This window comes from Mytilus trossulus, chromosome 11, assembly GCF_036588685.1.
Source record: "Mytilus trossulus isolate FHL-02 chromosome 11, PNRI_Mtr1.1.1.hap1, whole genome shotgun sequence".
NCBI classification, from domain to species: domain Eukaryota; kingdom Metazoa; phylum Mollusca; class Bivalvia; order Mytilida; family Mytilidae; genus Mytilus; species Mytilus trossulus.
In genome coordinates, this window is record NC_086383.1 from 65,569,683 (window position 1) to 65,597,493 (window position 27,811).

Genomic DNA, 27,811 nt, shown 5'->3' on the forward strand with positions numbered 1-27,811 from the left:
GGAAAGGTTATACAAAGGCTCGAAATCATCAAACATGTCAAATGACAAAATGACTGAAAAATAACAGTCATGTTCTTGACCAGGTACATGTACAGACATTTTCTATGTAGAAAACCTGTGTGGCGCTATATATGCTTCTGTAGTTTATTGTCATTTTTTTTATGATTTACAATTATATTACTTTAGGTTGTTCAGTCCAAAAATCAAACAGTATTTGTCTTGGATTCATCTGGGGTAATAAACATGAAGGCAGTGGAATTCATACGGTAATATATATTGTCTGAAATAATTGTATATATCATGTATATGTAGAATACATTCATCAACATAGTAAAATTATAGATTATAACTGCTACAGGTAAGGTCTAGAACCAGATTCATTCTATTTGTTTAATCAAAAACTATCAGTAAGTTATTCAAAATAAGAACACAGCCATCAGACTTGAGTGTGAAGGTTAAACAAAACTTTGGTTAGCTTCCTTGTCAGCTGAAGTATGAAGTCATCATTATATAAAAAAAGAATGTTAGATAAACTACTTTCCTTTGAGAATACACTAGTGCGACAGCTACCCAATCTATTAGCCCAGTGAACTTTAAAACTACTCTGTAAGGAGGATGCTATAGTTTACCATACCTGGGAATGACTTTACGATTAAGCTAGCAAGGAAGCTAATTATTAAAGATTGTGTTTGAACTTACACACTCAATATAAGAAAACAAATGTGGTATGAGTGCCAATGAGACAACTCGACATCCACGTCACAAATGAATATAAAAAGGTAACAATTATTGGTCTAAGTACGGCCTTCAAAACAGAGCTTTAGCTCACACTGAACAGCAAGCCCCAAAAGTACTAGTGATATCTCAGCCTTCGATATTTTTATTAGGCTTCATTCCTATAAGTAAATTTTTGTCCTGTGGATACCTGGTTTATACGATTACAATGCTAGCACTTTATTTTTAAAATGGTTCCGAGACTTTATCGAGTTTACTCTGTAGAGACCAATGAATTTCAGGGACTGTTGGAACACAGGGAAAGTTATTTGGCAAAATAACCAAGTTAAACCGCTTTCTTACATTCCATACTAACAAACTGTTTTCTGTATGAGTTTCAATGTCCCCTTGAAATGTGTTTTTGGACTATATAGTTCTCATGATCTGAATTTTCATCTAGATAATTTTCTTTTTCCATTTTTCAAGAGCGTTATTTTTGACGCCCATTTTAAAATCAAATTAATAGTTGAACAAATCCTTGACCTCATTTTCATGGTTTAGTAGTCAAAGTTAAGTTTTTGAGTTTTGGTCTATTTTTCCAATACTTTATGCATTAGGTCAACTATATTTGGTGTATGAAAATATTTATGATCTAATTGTCTGTTATGTATGTTTTAATTGACCTTGACCTCATTTTTACGGTTCATTGCTGAGTGTGAAGTGTTTGTGTTTTGGTCTGTTTTTTTCTTAATTTATAAGCAATAAGTAAATTTCATTTGTTGTATTGAAAAATTGTTACCTGTACCTGTCTGCCTGGCATGGTTCATCTGACCTTGACCTCATTTTAATGTTTCATTGATCAATGTTTCGTTTTCTTGTTTAATGTTGAGTTTATCATGTTTATGTGACAGTTGTAGTAAAGCTTTATATTTAGGTCTATCAACATAATATCAATGATTAGTAAAGAAGGCGAGACATTTCAGCGTGTGCACTCTTGTTTCATAAGAAAAAAAAATGGGTGATTGATTCAGGATCTTTTAATCTTCATGTTTATATAATAATTATTTAATTTATATTTGTTTCAGATCCCTGTATAAAAAAGAATTCAGCATAGATCTTAGCTACACAAAGAAACTAAAACATGTATGTAATCAACAATAATTAAGTATAAAAATTTTTTGGTATTACTTAATTGTGCCAGGGAGATTTTATTATTTTGTTAATATTAGGTTTTAAGTTACTCAACAAAAAAAAAAAGTTTTACTTCTGATTGTGTGTGTGTCTGTCTGTTTCTTCCTCCCATACGCAGTGATGTTAAGGCAATTTCGTCGAATTTTTGTCAGGGGTAGGTAACTCCGCAATTACCTCATTATATATTCATCAATGGCGGACTCCGTGAGCAGCGTCCATCGATAAAATTGTAAAATACAAATTGCATGCAGGCAATCGGATAAAAAAGGGATACTGGTATGATGTCATTTAATTATTAAAACAAGATTACGGCATTTTTTTGATGAAAATATATAATAAATGGTTGCAATAGATGTTTTTATTGCCGGGATTACACCCCGCCTACTTCCGAGTAACAACCAATGAGAAGCCGATCGTCCCCAAATCGCCGTCATTAGATGTTTGGAAGTTTGCAGAATGGAAGCACCTTGCCGGAGCAATTATTTTCTCTAATGTGTGAAAATATACCGACAAAAGTAAGTGACAGCTACAAAATATGTAAGCATTAATGAATGTAAGTTGTTTACTTTGTAATTCATCCATTTTAGTAGATGAGAAAAGGTGGAGAGTTAGAAAATAACGAGTTTAACTTTGGCAAACATGCTACACGTGTTCAGATGGGGGAAATTAAGAAAGGTATAATTGACTTTCATTTTTAAATTGATAGAGGAGCGGATGAAATGAATTTGTACGTATACTACCACTTGCATTCCCGATAGTTACGGCACTGTCACAGGGTTGCTTCGTAACAATTGTTATTGTTTTGTTGTGAGCACCTGCTTGTCCTAGTTCAGATAAATCATTTCTGGTGATCAATTTATAATTTAGTAACAAAAAAAATCAGCCTATTAAAATATCATAGATAAGAATTTAATTAGCCCTACAAAAGTCATAATTTATTTAATTAATTGATGAAGAGGAGGATTTAACCCCCCCCCCCCCCCCCCCCCCCTCATTTTCTTGTAACATATTTAACTAACCATACATGTACCTTATTCTGTATGTGCATCTGAAGTCAGTATGCGAATATCATATTTGTTCTTTTGTAGTCGTGTGGATAAATTAGACTGTCAGTATTTTGTTTGAATTTGTTTATGTTTTGTTTTGTCTGGGCCTTATTTCATTTAGTTTAAATAATTATGACGTCTGGCAAGGATATTTTAATTTTTTTCTGGGACACCTTCCTAGCAGCGAAGATAAAAATTAAAATAGCCTTTCCAGACGTCATAATTACTTGGACTAGGCCTTATTTTAGTATAATAGCTTGGTACAAGTTATGGTTTTGTTTTTTGTTAGGACCAATGGTCACTAATATTTACCTCATTTGGTCACTGGTTAATAGGCAAGTCTCATTGCAATCTGGCAGTAACATATTGTCTTACTTTAGTCAAAATAATTATGGCCGCTCTAATAAAATATATTTTGTGGGACACCCAGACAGTATTAATTAAAATACATATACATATAACCTTGCAAGACCTGGTTCCTTTACACATATCATATTTGGTATTATGTGCTACTGGAATAGGTATATATATTCTGCACCAAAAATCTTTCTGACTACTAGTTTAAAGTAAAAATTGAGAATTGAAATTAGGAATATTACAAAGAAACACCAACCGACCATAGAACAGACAACAGCAGAAGGTCACCAATAGCCTTATAGGTCTTCAATACAGTGAGAATCCCCTGTAGCACCCAGAGGCATCCTTCAGCTGACCCTTAAACATATATATAATATGTATATACTGCAGTGTAGTTCAGTGATAGCAAAAAGGCGTTTTCCGTCATTTTATTTATATGTTTTAAGTAAAGATTTTTAAAACTTGCTGGTTCAATTTTTTATTTACAGCTGTACTTGTCAAGTTTATCATACTAGTGCCTAGCAGTCATTGAAAAAGTCTTTTATTCAAATTCCAGCTTGAGAATATGTCAAAATATTGGAAAGCTATCAAAAATATAAATTAAATAAGGTCATTAAAGTTCCAATATAGGCTTTTATCGCACAGCGGGTAAACTACATGTATCACATTGTGATTGGTTTAAAGCCGCCACGTGGTGACCCCCTATGAGACCATAATAGGGGTTAATGGCACGTTAATGGTGACATCATCTATTAATGTTGTGTTTAATTGTTTATTTTTATCAAAACGCAGCAGAAACAGTCTAGCATGCAATAAATTCATTATACAGTTAACTAAGGAACCCCTATGGATCCATAGATGGTGAATAAAATTCATAAGGGTTTCCCCCCCCTCCCCCCCCCCCCCCCCCCCCCCCCCCTTTTTGAGGGAAAAATATTCTGTGCGAAATTGGTCTCTTGTGGACAGTTGTCTCATATGTAATCATACCACATTTTCTTATTTATATTATATGTGATATGGCCATGGGAGGGTTCATGATCCCGAAATTCGGGGCTTAAAAACACAAAATCCTGAGGTCCCGAATTTGAATAAAATAAAAATCCCTGATCCTGTAATTCGAAAAAAAAGAATTCCAGCTGCATCCCGGAGTCCTGGGTAAATCTGGAGCTTAAAAACACCTGATCCTCGAGTCCTGGTAAAGGGCCTATTCCCCCTTTTGGGTTTGTCTCAAGTTTGAAGGCCATACTGTGACATTTAGTTAAACTGTGAACTTCTCTTTGATTTTTTCCCCCTGGATATTTGGCATGCCACATCTTCTGATTTTATATGTATATATTATACAAATATCGCTGATTACCATTTTTATCCGGATGAGTACAATTCTGATTTGACTTGTCGATAATATAAGCCCTCTTACTACATAGTATGGTTTCAGCTCATTGTTAAAGGTTGTATATATACCTATAATTGATTAAATCAAGGTCATTTGGATTCTTTTGGATAGTTTTTCTCATTGGCAATTATACCAAATCTCCTGAATTTTATTTTGAATTATTTTCATAATATTATTACAAGCATGAAAAGTAAAGGTTGTTTCTGTACACACATGCATTGGATATCTGAAATTTTAGTGCCTTAGAGTTTTCATGAAGTGAAATTTCAAAAGAATTACAAAATTATAATATGCTGTGGATTCATCTCTTTTGTGGTTTCTTGCATTTGTAGTTTGTTTAAAGCTTGCGTACTAGCCTAAGGAGGATTTGTATTTTATTGAACATTTTTTATTAGGTTGACCAATGAAATCTTTGAAATTGACTTCCAACACATACAAAACTGAATCAACATATTCAAGCATCACAGATCGATCAAATCATAAAATAAATATGTTAGATATATGTTTCAGTTTATTTTCAAAGCAAATTTATATATTAAAGTAAACTATAATGAAGATGATAGACAAAATCTTCTTTTTATTTACAAATTTATAATATATTCTGAAAAATAACGCTCAACTTCTTATGGTGGTTCACTCTGCATTCAGAAGGTTACTTCCATAACCATCGAAGCTACCTTCCTTCCAGGCTTGTGACTGGCAAGATTTTAAATATCTTGGCTGCATTCCCCACCCACCACCACATTGCAAAATTCAGTCCAAGAGAATTTTTTTTTATACTTTTAACTTTTATCAAAATGGCTGTGTAAAAATTAGTTAAATTTTCTATTTACATGTATGTATTAAACTTTCCCATGTTTGAAGCCAACCTTTATTATTTTAGTCTGAAGAAACAATACTGATTTCAATTACAAAATGTACTTGTTATTTTTACGTTTTTTTAAACAAATTAAATGCAGTTTTTATGCTTGCCATCATTTGAAGAATAAGGTTACATGTAGACATTATTGATATTTTTTAAACATTGACCTATATTTGAATTAAGAAAGAATATGACTTACTCTCATATTTATCATTTACTCTATTTATAAAACTTTTTATATCCAGGAAGAGAAAAATATCAGTTTGAATTAATATTCAAAGTTCCTGATGGTGCTTGACTTGGACTGATGAAATATTGCAAAACAAAATATGGCATGAAATGAAGCATTGAGAATTTTTACACAGCAAGTAAACACTTAAATGCCATTCACATCTTCTCTGAAACCACTGTTTTCATTACTTCTTCTTTGAAACCACTGTTTTAATTGCACCTTCAGGCTTCTTTGAAACACAAAGACTAAATAATTTGCAATTTTAAAAAAAATTATATAAGTCATTTATGCCAGTCATTCTGATTTTCTTGTTGGGCCTTATTTTTTTAATACCTTGTCCTGTGAATTATTTTATTATTTTTTGGATCGTTATTTATTAATATTTTAAATTTAACTCTTCAAAAGGAGAAATTTTTAATGCCCACAAGAACTGTGTACAAAACATTAACATCTTTAAACTGAAATCCTAGATGAGAAGTTAAATCACTTGTCTTACATTATTGAGTCAAGTCATATTCATTAATTGTGTCGAATCAAGAGAAAAGTCATATCCGGTAAACTATGTTGTCGTATCCCAGGGGTGTCTGCTGGTACTTAAAGTCTAATACACCATCCAGTCTGCTTATGCTTTCATCTAGCAAGTCTGTACAGGGGTCTCTGTCTAAATTCAAGATACATGGTTGATTAGGTGTTTCATGATCTTTGAGTCTCTTCCAAAATTTCCTTCTGAGCAAAGAATTTGAATAAGGGTATAGCGTAGAAAAACCCACACTGACCCAAAATACTTTCAGAATCCTATCAATGACCTAGCTTTTCCTATTATGGTATAGCGCGGAATCCCACACTGACCGATAGTATACTAGTCATATCTGATAGTTAAAGGAAGGACTCTTAAATTCAGATGTTGTCTTATAACTTCTTTAAAGATACTTGTCCTGTTACATAAATGTGTCCTATGGGTTGAACTGAGAATTTCTGCACCCCTGGGATTATTGAGTAAATCATTGTCATATCTTGACAGCGGTATCATCCTGATGTTATTGGAAGCTTGGTATAGGAATCTCTGGTTGTACTCGTGGCGGTAACTTAAGTACAGGCAATGAGGCTGATGCTGTATTCACGGTTTTAAAAAAAGAATTTAGGAAAAAGCTTCCAACCATGCTTATTATTAAACCAAACTTGAATTAATATTCTCATTATACACCTAAAATATTTGAAAATTGTATTTGAATGAAACTATTTTGAAATCAAACATGTAAATGACTTCAGTTTCCTATTTTTTTCCACTTATAAGTCTCAATATTATATTCTTGATAGGTTGTTCTTCAGATTAACATATACCGGTATGCAGTCTTCTGGACTTAATTACAAAATATATTAATTTCAAAAAGTTAATACTAAAGATGAATACAGTATCAGCCATGTCTGTCTATTGAAGACTTCCCTCTCATAAATCCTTTCATATTAACCACAAGGTCTATTTAAAACTACAGGGGCAGGCTTTGAAAATGAATATACCGGTAGTTGCAACAAGGTTTAAGTAAATGCACCTATCGAAGGTCAGTTTGTGATTAAGGTTCACATAGAAGAGCAGCCATTGAAATTACCATTTGTTTTGTACAAATCAGGCAATATATTTACTGGTTTGAATTGAATCTTGCTTCCTGGTATAGGTTTTGCTCATTGTTAAAGGCCCTCCCAAACAATAATCTACAATTATATTCTATTCTGATTTTATGACTATACATACATGTATTATGAACAATAATTGTGTCATTTGCAATCCTATCACATTACCTTATTCTTATCATGCTTATATTAATGGGAAATAACATTCTAGTCGATCTACCAAGAATAGTTGTGTCATTTGCAATTATATCACATTTCCTTATTCCTTGCCTCCTATTACATAATGTATAAATTTTCCTACCCTTATCGTGATACATCATGTACATCTGCAGTAGGAATTATTCTGAGGATTCAACACACATATTTTAGTAGTTTGTTATAATTCCCTGTTTCAAAGTGTAACCAGGGTATGTTCTTAACAACCTGACCCCGTCCCCTTATATATATGTTGCCTTTATGAAAATAGCCTTATGATCCAAGCCATTAAGGGTGCACATACAAAACATATCCAGTGCACCATTTAACATATTAAAGTACTAATTATATAATTGTATGATTGATCAATTCACTATTAAATGTGCATTAATGTAGTGGTTATCTAGTATGAATTAAAGCATATAACATAAATATGTTCTAGTCCTAATATGCATGTGATATTTGCCACTTGCAGTTAAACAACTGCCAAGAGGCTAAAAAATATGGAATTTATCTGAACTTAAACACATTACATGTATTTGCCCCTGTTCTAAGTCAGGAACCTGATGTTAAGTTGTAGTCGTTTGTTGATGTGGATTTTAAGTTTTTCTTGTTATTTTAAGACCGTTGGTTTTACAATTAAAATTGGTTTACAAATGTCAAATTTTTGGACCCTTTATAGCTTGCAGTTTGGTGTGAGCAAAGGCTCTGTGTTGAAGACATCACTGACCTATAAATACTTTAACAAATTGTGACTTGGATGAGAGAGTTGTCTCCTTGGCACTCAAACCACGTAGATCTACTTATATCTATTAAAAATGCTATGATACATAACTTGCACCTACATTAGATGTTTTTAAGAAATAACAATTATAGTCAAATGCTATAAAGGTAGTATTTGATAAAGTAGAATTGAGAAAATTGTTTTTTCTTGAATTTCTTGTGCTTCATGGTGACCAATAGCTGCTTTAAACTACATGCATGTCCTTTTAGACAATTTGAGCTAAACTTTTCATTGGCAAATATACTACATCTCTTTATTTTATAACTTAAGTAGGTATGGCATTTAGTAAAATTATTTTATATGCAACATTTAAACATTTTAAGAATTATTATGTAGTGCACTGGACATTAAAAGTAGTACACTCCCCAGTGATCAAGCAGCTTTTGAGCAATCTCCTTGTCGGCTAACAGATTCTCCCTGTTCTCCTTTCCATCATCTTTTGCTGTTTTATCTTTCAGGGCAAAATACCTTTTGCTGACCTCGATCTGTAGCTTAGAGAAAGATTGATCAAAAGCTGATATGAAGGATTTATGACCGGGGTGTTTTAGCTTCAATTCCCTGTACTTAATGCAGTCATCCACATCTGATGATGGGCCGAGTAGTTGGACAACCAGATCGAATGTTGTCTTCTTTCTACGTGGTGCTGAAGCATAAAAAGGTAAATACCATCATAGTAAAATTATACTGAATTTTTACGTACATCCCTTTTCACAAGTATTCTTTATTTATTCTTTTAATTTAGTTAAATTACAAAAATAGCTACATGAAAATGTATGTTTTATCCCTAAAATATGAGATGCTGCATACCTATCATTCTTATCATAATCTTTAATTAAGCACACAACTGGTAACAATATTAATTATCGACATGCATTATATTAATCAGTGATTAATTTTTGTATTTATAGTTACAAATTTGATTAAGAAATAGCTCTTCAGAAATGGTATTTTACTTCTTATTTTGCTCTAATTAACTTATCATTAAAGTTTAGGTAATACTATTAATACTTTACTACTTACCAAATTCTTGGTTGGAAATTTCAGAATCAAATAATTTCCTTTTGCATGATATTGGCTTCTTAGCTGAAATCAAAGGTTTTGTTTTGAAAAAGGTGTGATTAACAGCAATCTAACATTATAAAGCCATTATTGGCTTCAATATATGATTACAGCTAATTTCCTAAAGCATGCAGAGCAAGACTTTAGTTATCTTGCTTGCTTTATTTTTATATTGTAGAATCATTAGGATAACACCCAATTAAATTCAAATATTATATATACAGGTTAAACTTTGACTATACAGTGAAACTTCTCAAAACCGGCCGCCCGTCGGACCACGGGATTCGGCCGGTTTTCAGGGGTGGCCGGTTTATTGAATTTGAAATAAGCAAGAGTTACTTCCCTTCAATATAATAGTTACTTCCCTTCAATATGTGTGGATTTGTATTTTTTTACCATGTATTGTACCTCAATCTTTAAGTGTGTTTTGTTGTGTAAATTTAGCTTTGTATTCCAAATTGATTATGAAAAAAATATTAAAACATCATTTGTATCTTTATTATTTTTTATTTTGCAGGAATAACAAATAAAATGCAACTATATAACAAAACAGTTTTAATATCAATATATAATGTTATTGAAAAAATTCATCAAGGACCTGAAGGCCAGTGAAGGTCTTAAACATTTCCATATAATCAACTCAAAATTATCATCGGTACCATACGATGTTTTTAAAGATATTAAAATCATTTCCGCAAAAGCAATACACAAACACAAAAGCACTAATAAAAGCGTGTGTCATCAGTTTAAAGAAAACATCAATATTAATTTCTGTAAATGCCTAAAACATATTTTTTTTAAATGATCAAATAAAGGAGCCCAGCTAAAACATTTAATGAAAATGAATTATCATCATTGATTAGCGTGGGTGAAGATCATAATCTCTCAACCGATGATTTATTCGGGTATTGGTATTGATTTGACATTGACAGGTAAACACTACTCAGTGACCATGCAGGTGTCTAATTGACCGGATTAACTTGTTTGTTTATATAACAGTATTGTGTATGGACTAATGATTACAAATGAGAAGGCCGGTTTTATGAGGTGATATTTTATTGATTTTGATTGCACAAATACACAAATAACGGCCGGTATCCGGTTTAAAGGGGTGGCCGGTTTTATAAGGTTACCTGACCGTTTATTTACATACACGCCGGCCGGGACTTGTTGATTTGGCCGATATGAAGGGAGAACCGGTATTAAGAGGGACCGGTTTAGAGAAGTTTCACTGTATATATTGTTTAAAGATGTCAATCTTGTTTACAAAGCTTGTTTAAACAAATACAAACAAAGCAAGCAAGCCAACCAAAGTTTTGCTTTACATGCATTAGGAAATTAGCTGTAATATCTGATAAGTATTAGAAAATGATGATTGTGTAACCTACCTGGTAATTTTTTAGGTTTGACCATCGGATTTTCATGAGCATCAGTGCTGTAAGGTTGTTCAACCCATCTCAAAACTGAAATTAAAACATATTTTATATATATGTCCTGTATATCTGAATGATGTGCAGTTATATAAATAGAAAGAAGTGTTATGATTGCCAATGAGATATCTCTACACTAGAGACCAAATCAACCCAGAATAAAAAAAACTACAGGTTACTATACTTCATTCAACATAATTTGGTCAACAAATCTCGAAATGTTATTTTTTCTATGACAAAACAAAGTAGAAAAGTATTTGCATGCATGTAATATTGGTTTATTTATATATACATATAAAATTATATGTCATTAACAGCTGCTTATTGTTTATATATTTGTACAAGAATATAAAAAAAAAATGTTTATTAAAGGCATCATGTAGGAACAATGTATGTATGTTAATGATGCAGGAATAAATCTATCATGTCCATCAATTAAAAAAAAAAAAGTGCAGAAGAATTTTAGAAGTCTTTTTTGTACGCTATGCCAACACTGTTATTAGGTAGGCATGTTCCTGGTATGGGTGTCTGTATGAATCTGGATTTTTTTTTTGTGGTAAAATACAATTTTGTTCTAGGTTACTTAATGGTCACATCAATTTGAATCTCTACTTGATTTGAAGTATTTAATTACCTTTCATATGTGATTTGTACAAATGTTTAATGTTGCTGTTCTCAAGCAGTCTCCTCTCTGTTTCCTCTCTGGTCTCCTCTCTGGTCTCAAGTTCATTTTCTATGTCTGGAATTTGATCTGGATCTATGATAAATGTTCAGATGAAATAAAATTTATGTAGATTACTGAAATAAAATTTATGCAGATTACATTACATAACATTTTCTGAAAGGAATGTTAACTAAAGTGTCAACAAAAAGGGCAAACTATGATTAGGATATTAACCTGAAGGCTGTACCTTTCTTACCTGAATAATTTTGGTATTTATAATCCTGTGTTTTTAATATGCTAAATGAACTTTATTGGTGATTGAATTTATATTCAATAAACAATCAATGAAGTTAACACACACCTTTTAAGAATATAAATATTATATTAATACATTATTTCCTTTGTAGTAATATACCTTGTTCTAAATTCTTTTCCGGCGAAGTTGATGGTTGATCCTCGTTGGCAGGTTCTATGGTGCCACTACTGCCTTGAAATTCTATGGAAAAAAAAGAAAAAAAAATGCAGGTAAGGAATTACAATTATGATGCTTAATCATTCTGAACAGAAACAGCTTTTCTGTCCAAAATTGATTTTGTTGATCTTGCTAAAGGCGATAGACATAATTATATATATATATGCTATACAATTGACATGAAAGACAGTACACAAATTGGTCAATAGATATAGGAAGATGTGGTGCGAGTGCCAATGAGACAACTCTCCATCCAAATACAAATAACAATTTTAAAAAGTAAATGATTACAGGTTAATGTATGGCACAGAGCCTTGGCTCACACTGAACAACAAGCTATAAAGGGCCCTAAAATTACTAGTGTTAAACCATTCAAACAGGAAAACCAACGATCAAGTTTATTTTTTCCAGATCATAATAAGAAGATAAAAAGACACATTTATAACTTATAATACAAAGAACTATTTTTGTGTTGTGATTCATAAAAATTGTCCGTAAAAAAAAACAATAAAAAGAATGATCACTGGGCTTATTTTCACGCTACATGGTGTTCAAAATTGACAGATTTTGTAAAGAGTATGCACGGAAAACCCAATTTTCTGCAATAAATCATAATCTACGCCATAGAATTTTGAAATAACCTATGAGAATATAACTTTAATAGTAGGCTTTTAGTGAAGAAAAAGAAAAAAATGTGGTCACCAGACCCGTTTTCTTGCTACTTAATAAAACAGGTAAATTCCTAAAACATTCCATTGTTAAAGTACCTTAATCTGAATTATCTGCCCTTGCATTTGAGTTGCCTCCCCTTATTTTGCAAAATTAGTAAAAAAAATAATTTAACAAAATTGACTGTTTTTTGTAAAATACAACCACAAATATGATACAACATGTCATTTTCTATATTGAAATAAAAGTACTTACACATGAATTACCAACTACTCTCAAAATTTGCACATTCTATTAAAGATATAGACCTTGTTTTCTGGTATTCCGAAATCAACGATTGAAGAAGACACCCTATCTACCTTAAGATTAATCACTGATATTAGCATGATTGTTTAAGTATTGAGAAACATTTAAATCTATCATTTACCTTGTACAGGTATGTTGTGCTGGTAGTTGTCTGTTGACTCAGATGGCAAGTCTACAAAAAACATCAGTAGTTTCTGGTAAGTTTATACAGTATTAAGATGCAATTTTAAGGAATTAAATAATAACATCTAAAAAGAATTTTAAGTTATTTTTCACTTAACATTTATTACTTTAGGCATAACTTTCATAACTTGAAATATTGTCAAACAAGTAAGAATTAAAATGTATCAAATACCAGATTTTCACCAAAAAAATCATGAAATTATTATTCGAAAAAATACCTAGATTTCCAAATATATGTATGATGATGAATATATAATATAAGGTCTTTAAAACTTCTAGCAGCAAAATATTTGCAAATTCAAATTGAGAACATGCAAATCAATATTCTACATTGCTTTGTACACGATTGTTATACTGAGCTGGATTTTAAACATGCTTGTAAACAAGGAACACAATTAATTCCAAACATGAACAAGCACGTCTTTTCTTTATATCCTTAATCATAAAGTTATTTTTGATTGATTAGTAGAGATGCAGCCATAAAACAAAAGTTTATCAGTTAAGAAAGGTATATATAACAAAAAAATTCGAATTTTTGCAAGAGTATTCAGTTATGTCTGGACCCGATTTATCAAAAAATATTATAATCTAAATTATGTTGTTGCTTGGGAAATTTTCATTGCATTTCTCATGAATAGTCTTGAAATATCATCAATAATATAATATTTTGGAGTTGACATTGGTTTAAACAGTTTATACATACCTGTCTCAGTTGGTGTTATATACACGACTTTGCCATCTTTGTCAAACGTCTTAATTCTTTGAAGTGGTAATGTGATGATGTTTCTTTTATAATTTTCTATAACCTTTTCCCAGATGTCTTTCAGTTGTTGATGTTCTTCTTTATAGGAGGATGACCGGAAGTGGTGCATATCTGGACCTTCGATGTGAAAAGGTTCATCATCAGGACCATCATGGAAGATCATGTTACCATCTTCCATATGCCACCAAACTCCTTCGCCAGGTAAGATGTAATCACTTATCCTCTCCAGATGGCTTTGTAATAAAATAGGTCTTGTATTAAGAATGATTGAAGGAATTAAAGTTCTGGGTTTGGCCTGAATTTGTTTCGCGAGCTTTTGAATGATAGATTCTTGAATGTAAATACTGTCCTGCTTGCTGGATTGTTGACAAGTGAATCGAAGAACTGCGTTGTCGCATACGGTTTTTGGTTGACGGTTACTGGTGTTTTCTGAAATTCTTCGTAGATCTCCAAAACATCTTTCTTCTTGTTCTGTTACGAGGGACCTTAAATTAAATATTCTTTGAACTTCTGCAAGATGGATGGATACACTGTGGAAATGACTACCAAAAAATTTCCTTGATGTCATTTTAGACGGGACTCCGACAACGTTTCTGCAATTTATCGCGAGAAGAAAGCTTTGATTATATAGCCTTAGTATCTGTTTTGGAGATCTGGTGTTGTACTTAGAATACGAAATGTTGGTTATTTCAAGAAGCGAGTCGATCATCTGTCTTATGCTTGGATCAGTCTGTTGTGAAGAAGCTAAAAAATGGGATAATTTTACTAAGTATAGGCGCGCATCGGATCCCTTTATTTGATTTTTATCTCCGATGGTGTGTTTTGAAAATTCCTCTAATTCTTTTTGAAGTTTTTTGTCGCTTATATGGGATGGTAATTCAGTTATAATGTTCTGTATAAAATTGGAAAGATCATGTAATGGTTCCATGCCAAATATTTCATAGTTGTTTAAGTTCAGATGATGGGTTGAAAGAGTAGGATTTGTTGTCATTAGAGCTGGTGGTCTGCAAATTCCATGAAGTAGGGCGGATAGATTTTCTTGTAGTTCAGGACGTAACATGTTGTGAATATCAATATCTCTGCTTTCTAGTTCTTCTATGAGGTCGTCTTTCTTTAAATTTTGGAATGGATTTAAATTTCCCTTTTTCAGTTCTTCGAAACATCGTGTGGATTTTATTAAACCGACTCGTTCATCTAGTGTAAGAGGTGAAATGCCATAACAAAGAACAAAATTTCCATGAGCATTCGCGTGAACTCCACATACACAGGGATAATTTCCACCTCTCTGCTGTCCGATTTCAAATTGTCTTGCTGGACCGTCGCCGCTGAATACACGCATCACATCAAAAATTTTAATATTACCATTGTCTGCTGTGATAGGTTCCGATAAAATTTGGAGGTCTTCAATTCTAACTGCAGTGTAACTGGATTGTTCTACGTCGCTGCTACCTGATTGGCCGAAAATATATAACTTTGGTTTTTCTACTATACCTTGAACATTAATTGGCTTACGGTCTTTATACTTCTCTTGGTACTCTATGTCAGTAAAATAGTTGGCAGGATCATATAGCCATGAGATGGTGAAACATACATAGGAATGGTTTAAGATGCAGCTGTGGTCGTGCCATAGTTTAATTTTTCTTGTTCTTTCAGTGAGTTTTAGATGTTCTATTTTATCTGAAAGAGTTCCTGCTGGTGGTTTTTGTCCGATCCTGATATAACGAGATGTAAGTTGGTCCATGGTTAAGCTGTCATATTCCTGGTCACTAAAATATCGTAATACTCCACTGCTTACCTGTTCCTGCAAAGCTATTCTTCTCAGTCTAACGAGGGGGAATTTTCTACCATGTATAACTGTTGTTTTCTGCTGCAATTTTCCATCTGTTATTGTAGTTGAAATGATGTCCTTTGGTGCTATTTCTTCCCCTAAATACAAGTCTCCGGAAGCTATCTTTACCTTTATATCTTTCTTCAAGTGGGATGACTGCCTTGGAGTAGGGAGGGAAATCTTTGTTCTGCTGACGATAACCACTTTTTTTGCCCTCCTTACCCTTCTAAAATATGCCCTTTGGTTTTTATAAACTTTTGATTTGAATTTGATGGTGTTAATTCCTTTGCTTCTAGCATATTCCTGTATAATTTGCCCCCCGTTTGCAGGAAATTTGTCGTTGCAGGTCATTTGATATTTACGGGCTAGAGCTGTCCAGTTGATCGTGTCCCCTTCATTTTTGGATTTAATCTCGGCTAAAAATTCTGTTCTGTCAAATCTGTAAGAGTCAAATTGTCCATGGTGGTTTTTGTGTTTCCTCTTACCAGTTTTCTCTTTCTCTAGACTCTTATTTACTCTCTGTTGGGCGTTGTCTTTGGTTTCAAAAAAATTGCCGAGGCGGATCCTGTCATGCTCACGGAAGGAAATTGATGAAGAAAGGAAATTGTTAACGTCATTTCCTCCGTCGGTGAAAGATTCATTGATTTTTTTCCTGCTTTCTTGCATAACTTTAATTTTTGTTGATTGCAATTCCTTTGGTGTTACTGGTGGGGACAGCATGATGGAATCTGAAATGGGTCTTGGAAATTTCATATCTAAACGTTGCTCTACTATGGGTTGGATGATGTTGACGATTGATTTTATTACTTTCATTCCCTTGGTAGTGGTATTGCTGTTTGGTGATGTTATCTTTAATATGTTTTCTGTCCCTTGTTCGTAAAGCTGGTGTGCATTTTCAAAATTAGGTGCTATGGATTTATGAAGAGTTGAAAAGTTGAAATGAACAGTTGAACAAGGTCTGCAGTCGACTAGCTGGTGTTGAAGCCTTTCATTGGAGCTAAGTGAAAGCCAATTTTTAAGAGAAAAATGGCCAAGAAAAGAATGCTGCTGTCCAGATTTGTTAAGATTTTGCCAATATTTCTTGTCTGAGAGATATGATTGTAGTTTTGTGGTTTTGCTTCTAAATTGATCAAAATTCAAATACATTTTTGGGTACTTTTCCATAAAAATTGAATAGTTGTAGTATCTATCTTTCATGTTGATATTATTTGTCAGTCTCTCCTTCTTATTTTCTTTATCTTTTTGGGTATTCCACCAGTTTATTGTCTCTATATCTTTGGTGGATCTGCTGATGATCACTTTTGCAAAGTTGCAGTAGTTCATCCTAAAATTAATTTAATTCATTTTGTAAGTATATATTTTAGGGGGAAGGTCTTGAAGGTTAAGGGTTAATATGCAATGTTAGATACATGTGATAGCTTATGGAATTTTTATGATAAAAGTACACAAGTTGTTATATATACTAATAAAAAAAATGGGAAGAAGCAAATATTGGCAACTGTTTGCCCTTCAACAATGAGAAAAACACATACCATATTGTGGGTGGGCTTTTAAAGGTCAAGAAAGTAATGTTTGTCTACCATACATATATATACACTGTTCAGTCCTATCTTTCTCATGAACTATGTATAAATCACTTAATGAAATTTGGTATATTTTTAATGCATATGAATAACATTGCTATACTGTGTGATTTGTTTAGATTCATCGGTTGGTAATTATCTGTGAATCAAGGCTTCTATTCAACTTGATGCTTTTAATAATTTCATTTGTTATTAATGTCATATATTTTTGTAATTTGTCAATGTATCCCTTTCTACATCATGACATCAATTGTATGAAGAAAAAAAAATCAACGTGTGGTTCAATTTATTTCAGTTCTTCATTGGTTAAAATCCATTCTAATGCAATTAGTTTGTAACGATACTTTTATTTGACGTTGACAAATATTTTGAGGTGTTAGATTCCACGTTCTACCAGTCTGTAACTATGAAAGCCACCATTTTGAATTCCAATAATTTAATTTTTTGGGGTATGCAATTTCTCAACAAAAAAAATAAACAAGATAGTCACATTCTGAGCCTCAAAATATTCTCTTTGTCTATATTGAAACCACTCTGAAGCGTACTAAAAGTAAAAATACTTTAAGTATTCATGTTTGGTATCCAGAGTATACATATAAAGTCACATTGTTAAGATGCCAATGACGATGTGACAGTTTCAAGAACTTTTTCATTTATAGCATTTTTAAGCCAAATATTTTAGACTGCTATACTTTGTATATTATGTATTATACAGTATAGCTTGAGGTATTATGTTATTCACTCAATTCTGTAATTATTTTATTTCTAATTTCAGACTTTCTCTAAACCAGAGTGTAGTATTTATGTGTTGCAGCCAACAGAGAAAAGTAACAAAAGGACCAAAAACTACCACTACAACTGAATTGTTTAAATCGGACATCCAAGTTTGCATTTGATGTACATGAATATTGCTTTATAGCTTTGTGTTACTAATTTGGTAATACAATTTCAGCGAAATGGGAAATAATTTTGATACATGTAATACAATTTTAGTGAAATATAAAATGAATTTGGTATTAATACAATTTTAGTGAACTTGTGATATAAAAATATGAATAAAAAATTGTATCTCAAAGGTTGAATTTTTCACAATTGCTATAATATTATGTAATCAAATGACGGAGAAAAACAGTGTTTGTTTGTTTTCTTTAGAAAAATTAAGACCAAATTGAGGGACAGGTCCTGATATTGCAATCTCAGACTAAAGTTGTTTTGAAAAAAAAATAAGTTGTATGGCATTTATAAAAAAAAAAAAAATGATATAAATGCCTATGAACATGATGAAACAACTTTTATGTCTGTTCTATGTTCGGTTCCGTGTCTCTTTGACACATTCACCATTTCCATTCTCAATTTTATCTTCATTTATATGACACAGAAATTAGCTACTTAAGGTATGGCCTTCAAAAATGAGAAAAAACAAAACCGCATAGTCTGCTATGCGTAAAAGCCAAGAAATGACAAATAATGCATGAAAAACAAATATGATGTACAGCAACAAAAGACAACTGCTAAAGTACAGGCTCCTGACTGAGAACAGTCACACAGAATTGGCAGGGTCAAACCTTCAACTCCCTTTATTTAAGGAATGACTGTTATTTATTTTTTTTGTCTATGAAGAAATAACATTAAAAAATGTGGTGCACACCAAATAACACGTGTAATTTAAAGTGTGAAATGTCATTTAGAAAAGGCAGAAAATAATATTAGTCATTTCCTATAATTTAATTCGTCATTCAATTTTTAACCAGAGTAAATCATGAAAAGACGTTGATGATGATCAGTCACATGACATAACTATGTCTGCCAAATGGAAGTTTTTAAATACCTTGACTGGCTAAAAGGCCCTTGCATGGTCGGTAAATTATTTCTATGGGCTGATTAACAGAACGACATCAGCCAATCAGAAGACATGTTACATCCAAAATTAAATTATACAGAAATACAGTTGAAAATTTACGGCCACTTCTTTTTGGAGAAATCTTTTTTCAGAAGATACTATGTCATCCCGAGGGAAGAATAATAATTAATTGGTGTTTTTTATTTTTTAAATGCGAACAGAGTATTCTTCTAATTTATTATTTTTTCTGTGGGCGGTGGGGGTGTAAAATTAGTGTGGTCCTTGGTTGGGACATAGTATTTTCTGAAGCACCCCTTAATAGGAATTAAAAATCAAATCGTGTTTGTATTCTGTGATTCTGGAACAGGCACAACCCTGTTTTCCAAACAAAAATTTCCCGTGTTCTTATACCTGAATATTTTATGAACTATTCCACACTTTATACTGTAGAGTGGATTGTTAGTTGAAGATTTTTTTCATTTGAAAAATGCAGAACATTACCTTTCCGTTGGTGATGCAGGTAAACTTGATGTTCAGGAATATATGAAGGTATGGCTGGAATAAGGTAGGTGTTTCTCCACAAATGATGGAAAACTAAGTCAAATATAAATATTATTGTGAAATTAAGTCGATCAATTAAACTTTAAACACTGAAATTTAAACAAAATATGCTGGTGGAAAATTTCAAGGTGTCCTCTTCAAAAATGAATCTGGAAATAATATTCTACTCTACAAGGAGGGGCCGAAGGTAGCAAGGGCCATATGTAGGAAAGTTTTAAAAGTGGGCAGTGAGAAATGAGGGACAATAGAATTTGTACATCTGAATATTCATTCTAAAATTTATCAACTTGATGCATCTTATATCACAAAATCGGGTATATTTTACAAAGTATTAAAAGATAGCACCCCTAAAAGCGTACTTGGACTTGACAAAAAAAATATCTGATCACAAAAATATTTATTTTTTCAATTCTGGCAGTAGTAAAAGTTTAATACATCAAATGAATAACTAAAATAATATATAAACAATAAAAATAAATACAAAAAACACATTGTATTAAAGGCGCAAAACTGTCCATCAGTTCAAGTTTTCGCGGTATTTACACTTCTCCGGAAATTTGGATCTGTCCGCAAATGTTCAAGGTGTTCTCATACAACGTCATTCAAGCGATTGATAATGGCCCTGAAACGATACACAATAAAACTCGATTAATAATATTAAAAAGTCCAGCGTGTTCCCGGAGACAGAATGACTGGATTGTAACCATTCTGAAACGAGAAATGTCTCTTTTAACAGATAATTGCTATCCAAACACGTAAATATCTTGATATTAATGAAAACGAGTGGTGTAAACGGGACAAATCGTAAAAATATCCCTTTTTTCATCAGATTTACACCAGTTTTTACCTTTTGTCAGTATAGCTTAAACTTTGGATAGCATTTTTCAGAAAATATACATTCAGACGATTTCATTGATGCTTTATTTTATGTTGAAAGGTTCCAGCAACACGCTGGACTTTTGAGTTGAAAATGAAATAAACACCTTCAGTAGCTGCTCGGGTCACGTGACTACTTTCACTTTTGATATAAACAAACCGTGAAAAATTAAATTTAGATTCTAATGATTAACACTATTACTGCTGATAAGAAATTCTTTTCTGGCAATATTAAGTTAAAATTGTTTAAAATTAATATGTGTTTTAACGTATTTTTCTCGTAAAGTGCCTTAATATCACTGCGTAATTTTGTTTTGCCTGTTTTATGGCGTTAATTGTATTGGAACACTGCTAACAACACAATTATTATATTAAAAGTTAATTTTACCGTGTTAATAATATGTAGTAACCTTTGAATAGTTTATTTAACGGGTACCACTTTTGATACTAATTTTTTTCAACACTATCAATCAGATAATATTTTTCCAAAAGGAGTATGTTCGGTAAGGTCCTAAAATGGCACCCTTTTTTAGCGTAAATTTCAGATTCAGATTTATTGACCAATATCCCAATATTTTATAGCTAGTACAGTGACTAGATAGGAAATAAGCCATTTTGTTGAAAAACTTACGTTTCTGCAGTTCATTATGACGTCACAAATTGTACTCATATTGATCTTTCACGAAAAATTCAATGAAAAAGGGTAAAATTTCCATAGATTATTGGACAGAAAACATAGAACGCATACGTTGACAACGTAGATCTTTTAAAATAATGTTTTTGAAGACATTTCACATGTCTTATTTGAATATTTAGTTCGTCGACGCCTGCCCTCTATGTTTCCTGGTCCTTAATCATGTTAATTTGGTGGAAATCCAGCTGATTTTGTCAAATTTCAACAAAATCCCTTATCTTGACCTTTTTGGGATGTAAAAACCAACGTGTTAGAATTAATCTTTGTCAAAAACAGTTCTGTTTCACTTTCTCACTTGTCTTTAAGGCAACTTAAAACATTTATTGTCTTGTAACTATGAACTTTATAATTGAGGCCAAATATGGCCCTTACCAAACTTACTCCTTAAATACTAAAAGGTGTGGGGAAAATCTGGACTCAATATTTTTTTTTTGTCAACTGTTTGAACAAAATATTTTTTTTCATCAAATTGGGAATAAATATTCTTTTAGACAAAATATAGCCCCCACCCATTTAAGTCAAATGGTAGTTTAGATTGTATTTGGGATCATACCTATTTGATAAGTGTTGTTTTTGTTATAACTAGTTTTCAATGAATATTTGATGGTGTCTTTTCATGTTTTAATGTTGTTCTAATGTATGAGGTAAAAATGAAGGTTGACACACCTGCTTAAGCATTTAACTCGCTGCATATATATGCATTTGTTGTTCAGTGGTTGTCCTTTGTTGTGATTTATTTACAATTTTTGGTTTCTCAATTTGTATACAGATTAGATCTTTGGTTTTCCTGTTTTAAATTGTAAACACTGGTAATTTCGTGGCCTTTTATAACTGTGTGAGCCTAGGCTCATCTGTGGCGAAGCCCTACTTTGAACTGTAATTGTTAACTTTAAATACATTGTGAGTTAGATGGACAGTTGTCTGTTTGGAACTCATACCTCATCTTCTTATTTATATTATAAAGATTTGCTAAAGCATTATCCAAGATTAAGGGAAGATCTTGTCATGTCACCAATAACATTTAACCCCACCATTATTTACATGTGCAAATCCCATCTAATTGGCCTGTAATTCAGTGTATGTTGTATATTGCAGTATTTTATATTTTGTTTTCTGCCCTGTCCCACATATAATAGAAGACTAGCATACTGTTTTCGATCAGTGCATCCATTTTAGTTCTTCCAGATCACCAGGCTAATATTCCCATCAGCTTGAAACATAGTATACATGACCAGGGACGTTGTTTGCGAAAACACTATTCACTATGATATTCCATTGTCCTATCTATTCACATTTTTTTTCACAAATAACTTTTTTAATATGATATATCTTTTCACAAGTTTTAAAAAATAATCAATGTTCTGAAATCAGAGGTAATTTGTAAATCTTTTTTTTGTATCTCTAGAAAATAAGTCTCCAAGAAAACGGATATGACTGTGGTGTATTTGTCCTCCTATATTCTGAAGCTTTAGCAGGTGGACAGTCTTTGTGTTTCACGAAGGTAAGAACCAATATAATAAATCATCATCTTATTAGGGGGGTCTCAGTGGACGAGTAGTCTAAATTATCTTTACTGTTTTTCTAGCAAGTCAACACTGAGATTGTGAGATTAAACCGGGTGCTGGTGCACTTGATCGGATCATCCTTATTCTAATTTACTAGTATTGTTGGTTTTTTTTTTATTCAAGTTAGGTGGTTTTCTCCAAGTACTCAGACTTCCCCTGCCAATTAAAAACTTGAGAATCACAAAAAAGGCCAGACGTGGTACTTCAAATGGTGTTAAAACACCAAAAATGAAAATATAAAAGTTAATTATGCAATGTAATTACATATTTATTGAAATTGTAAATATGATTCCATTTTATATGTACTTCTCTTTACAGTCATTTGACCTTATTTTGACATTAATTTTGTTCAAATGATAATAAATTTAATGCATATAACATAACAACATGAGCTCTATATAGTATTGATTTGCATTTTGGAAAATAATCCAGGACACTTTTTTGGTAAACGAATCTGTTATGTTGAAATTCACCTGGGACATGAACAATTACTTTCATGCTAAATAGTCGCACTTTCAATTGAATTGTCACATTAAGGTAGACATTTTGCTTAGGAAAATGCATGAAAAAACATATTAAGTCAAACGACACTGAAGCGCAAGATCTATAAGAAGAAAGCATAACCCAATTTGAGAACAATGGGACAAAATGCAGCAATTTTCCTGAGAAAACACTAATAGCTTTTTTTCTTGTTAATTCATAATTCAGTATTTTGATGTAAATGACATTGGAGTAAATGAATGAAAATTCTCATTAATATCTCATTACCAACTATGCAAATTTCATTTTCCATTAGTATATATTACCCCTTTAAAAATATTTATGCCATGAGGTATTATAAGCTATATTAATATGTAATGAAAGGTAATTAACCAATAGGGATGAATGTAATGCAAACTGTTGGCACCTTTTTTTCAGAATGAAATAGCTACTGCAAGACAAAGAATAAGACAAAGAATAATGAAAGCAGTCATCAAATAAATATTATATGCCAGTAAAGTGTCCTCCAGATTTACATTGAAAGTGACTTAAACAGTTGTTTTTAACATGTTGTTCTTATCTTTGAATTTGCTTGCATGAATTTACCATTTACTCTAAGGTGGTGTCAAATTTCGTAAATTAAGACCACTATTTTAGTTTTTTTGTACATGCAAGTAGTGATACTAGGTGTATGCAAGTAGTGATACTAGATGTATGCAAGTAGTGATACTAGGTGTATGCTAGCCAGTCTGTACATATTATCAATGCTTATAGTTGGTGTGTTTGGTATCCATACACGGTAGCATATCTATATATTTATACCCCTGCTTTAAAAAAGGGGGGTATACTGTTTTACCTCTGTCTGTCCGTCCGTCAGTCAGTCTGTCCCATGAATATTTTTCGTCGCATTTTTCTCAGGAACTACAATACAAGGATTTCTGATATTTGGTTTCAGGGTTTATCTAAGTCAGCTATACCGTGTGATGCGTTTTCAGATTGATCACTTGACAACTTCCTGTTTACCGAACACTTGTATGATTTTACACATGATAGCCAAGTTGAATATTTTCGTCACACTTTTCTCAGGAACTGCAATACAAGGATTTCTGAAATTTGGTTTCAGGGTTTATTTAAGTCAGCTATACCGTGTGATGCGTTTTCAGATTCATCACTTGACAACTTCCTGTTTACCGAACACTTGCATATTTTTACACTATTTATTTTTTCGTCGCATTTTTCTCAGGAACTATAATACAAGGATTTCTGAAATTTGGTTTCAGGGTTTATCTAAGTCAGCTATACCGTGTGATGCGTTTTCAGATTGATCACTCGACAACTTCCTGTTTACCGAACACTTGTATGATTTTACACATGATAGCCAAGTTGAAAATTTTTGTCACATTTTTCTCAGGAACTACAATACAAGGATTTCTGAGATTTGGTTTCAGGATTTATATAAGTCAGCTATACTGTGTGATGCGTTTTCAGATTCATCACTCAACAACTTCCTGTTTACCGAACACTTGCATATTTTTACACTATTTATATTATCCACTTGCGGCGGGGGTATCATCAGTGAGCAGTACCTCGCAGTTTCACTTGTTGATTCTTTATTTTGGGGGAAATTGTATAAGCAAAAGTGCAAGGATAGGCGTTTGCTAGCCTTACTCTAATTATTTGTGCCTTTGGTATTGAATGGTTTGTATTATACTAGATTTATATATGATGCCAATTGTTTGAAATTTGCGTACACATGTATGTTATAAGTGTGTTATTGAAAGCTTACTTTTATTTTGATTTTCAATTGTTTGTACATTTTTATAGTAAATGTTCACTGCATATGTGTACTTTTATATAGTAGTTTACAAAAGAAACAACACAATGTGATGCATTTTCGAATGTAGGGTGCTCTTTTCTAATCAAAAGCATTGATTTTAGTTTAAATAAACAAAAGTTTTTTTGCAATTTTTGAGAATTTAAAAACCGCTTTTTGTCGAGCCTTCGACTTTAGTCGAAAAAGCGAGACTAAGCGATCCTACATTCCGTCGTCGTCGGTGTCGTCGGCGGCGTCAACAAATATTCACTCTGTGGTTAAAGTTTTTGAAATTTTAATAACTTTCTTAAACAATGCTTTATTTCTACCAAACTTGGACAGACGCTTGTTTATGATCATAAGATAGTATCCAGAAGTAAATTTTGTAAAAATAGAATTCCATTTTTTTCGAATTTTACTTATAAATGGACTTAGTTTTTTTCTGCCGGGAAACATTACATTCACTCTGTGGTTAAAGTTTTTAGAATTTTAATAACTTTCTTAAACTATCCTTGGTTTGTACCAAACTTGGACAGAAGCTTGTTTATGATCATAAAATAGTATCCAGAAGTATATTTTGTAAAAATAAGATTCCATTTTTCCATATTTTACTTATAAATGGACTTAGTTTTTTTTGCGTGGACAATTACATTCACTCTGTGGTTAAAGTTTTTAGAATTTTAATAACTTTCTTAAACTATCCTTGGTTTGTACCAAACTTGGACAGAAGCTTGTTTATGATCATTAGATAGTATCCAGAGGTAAATTTTGTAAAAAAATAAATCCATTTTTATCTGTATTTTACTTTTAAATGGACTTAATTTTTCTGCGGAGAAACATTACATTCACTCTGTGGTTAAAGTTTTAAAGATTTTAATAACTTTCTTAAACTATCCTGGGTTTGTACCAAAATTGGACAGAAGCTTATTTATGATCATAAGATAGTATCCAGAAGTAAATTTTGTAAAAAGATAACTCCATTTTTTCTGTATTTTAGTTTTAATAGACTTAGATTTTCGTCCAGTTAACATTATGTGCAGTCTGCAGTTAAAGTTTTCAAAACATTTATCAGATTCATTAAATATCCTAGATTTTTACCAAACTTGGACAGAAGCTTCTTACAATCATAAGATAGTAACAAGAGGAATATTTTCATTGATTTTTTGCCTCATTTTTTTTAGCCTGCGATCAACAGTAAAAATAGGCGAGACACTGGATTCCGTGGAACCCTTATAAATTTTTTAACCAAAAATTAGAAACCATATTTATGTAAACTCAAAATGGAAAACATGAGCATATCTTATTTCATTTCTCTTATTTATTATATTTTTGATAAAGGAGTAGTCCTGTAAGGACAGATTTTGGCCTCAAATTTCAGGTTCATCTGACGAAAGATTTTGACCACTTTTTAAACACTTAAAGTGTCTATTTCATTTGATTCAATTAAATTATGTGAAAGATTTTAACTAATTTAGTCATTAAAAATGATCCAATTCAAGCTCAAATATGAAAAATCGAACAAATATGCTGAAAAATGTCACTTTTCAGATGGTTTTTGTCTAAATTGAAAGTGGCCGCCTCCATGTTCATCCTCAACCTTTATATATGTTATGTATTATAATCAGTGTCTACTTGATGTGATTTTGTATATATATGCAAGTATCATTTCAACTTTATTATAGAATTGAATAGATATTTATTTTATGCAAGTGTATATTAGATTTTAAATTTTTTGTACATTTTGTATTATACAATAACCGTCTCTTGGTGAGGTACATATCTGATTATCAGTTTTTCAACAGTCAATTAATCCACATATTTACCGAAACAAAATTGATGGTTTTATTTCAATTTACGAGAGAAATCTTTATTATAAAAATTATTTACCCAAATCAATTGTACATCAAACCTATTAACCAAAATTATACATGTAAAAGCATGTGACGTTTAGCGCGGTGAATATACTTTTTTTGGCAAGCAAATATGCATTTTTATTCACAATCCAATTCATATAGAAAAACTACTAAAGTTTTGTCAAAATGGAATAAACAGCTTTATTATAGATTTGTTTGTACATTTTGTATATAAGGAAGTACACCACTAATTAATGGCCCCATTGCTTTCTATGTTAAATTCCTCAATTTCGAGTGGTTAAAGCTCTTTTATCTTAAGTTCAAATAAAGTGACAATCATTGCATGTCAAAGCAACACCTTCTGGTGTCATGTACTGAAAAAATCAACATACCTTACATGGCATATAAGAAAGAACTGGTTCCTGGAACTTCGGATGTACCAAAACAGGTACTTCCGATCTGACAAAAAGGCAAAATGTACCCTCCTTTTTAAATTTCATGCCATTTTTTTATTATTCAAATTTATCAGTCCAAAATTGTTCTACAATGATCACCAGTCATGCAGCTTTCATTTGATTCCAAAATTAATAAAATATTTTAAATATTTTGAAAGTTGTGTCCATGCGTAGGAACAATTTTGTGTTAAATATGTACTACTTTCTGGTATGTTCTTTCTGGCCTGGCCCGAATTAGTGGTGTTACACCATGAGTGTTAATAAAAAGGGTTAACAAGCATAGTTTTATAATTATTTAGCAATGGTTTAATGAA

At 32.0% G+C, this 27,811-nt stretch overlaps 1 protein-coding gene and 1 long non-coding RNA gene across 3 annotated transcripts; both read left to right on the plus strand.

The window, feature by feature from the left end:
- Positions 1–176: 176 nt before the first annotated feature.
- LOC134691430 (uncharacterized) lies at positions 177–27,811 on the plus strand. Its single transcript, XM_063551955.1, has 4 exons — positions 177–266; positions 1,800–1,857; positions 22,737–22,832; positions 23,815–27,811. Exons 1-4 carry the CDS (start codon positions 244–246, stop codon positions 23,875–23,877), a joined length of 240 nt encoding a protein of 79 aa, XP_063408025.1. The 5' UTR covers positions 177–243; the 3' UTR covers positions 23,878–27,811.
- LOC134691431 (uncharacterized) lies at positions 2,084–18,421 on the plus strand. Of its 2 annotated transcripts, none has more exons than XR_010102136.1 (6): positions 2,084–2,420; positions 8,862–9,061; positions 11,964–12,081; positions 13,134–13,200; positions 14,003–14,150; positions 18,136–18,421. It is a non-coding gene; the product is annotated as an uncharacterized LOC134691431 (long non-coding RNA). The 2 variants fall into 2 exon arrangements; XR_010102135.1 differs by having other exon boundaries at positions 2,088–2,420; positions 14,036–14,150; positions 18,136–18,419.

Excerpts from the sequence above, each read along its gene's own strand:
- LOC134691430 (XM_063551955.1), top strand. The coding sequence starts at position 244 with ATGAAGGCAGTGGAATTCATACG. Across the intron at positions 267-1,799 it reads AAGGCAGTGGAATTCATACG|ATCCCTGTATAAAAAAGAAT; the intron begins GTAATATATATT and ends TATTTGTTTCAG. Across the intron at positions 22,833-23,814 it reads AGTCTTTGTGTTTCACGAAG|AATGAAATAGCTACTGCAAG; the intron begins GTAAGAACCAAT and ends CCTTTTTTTCAG.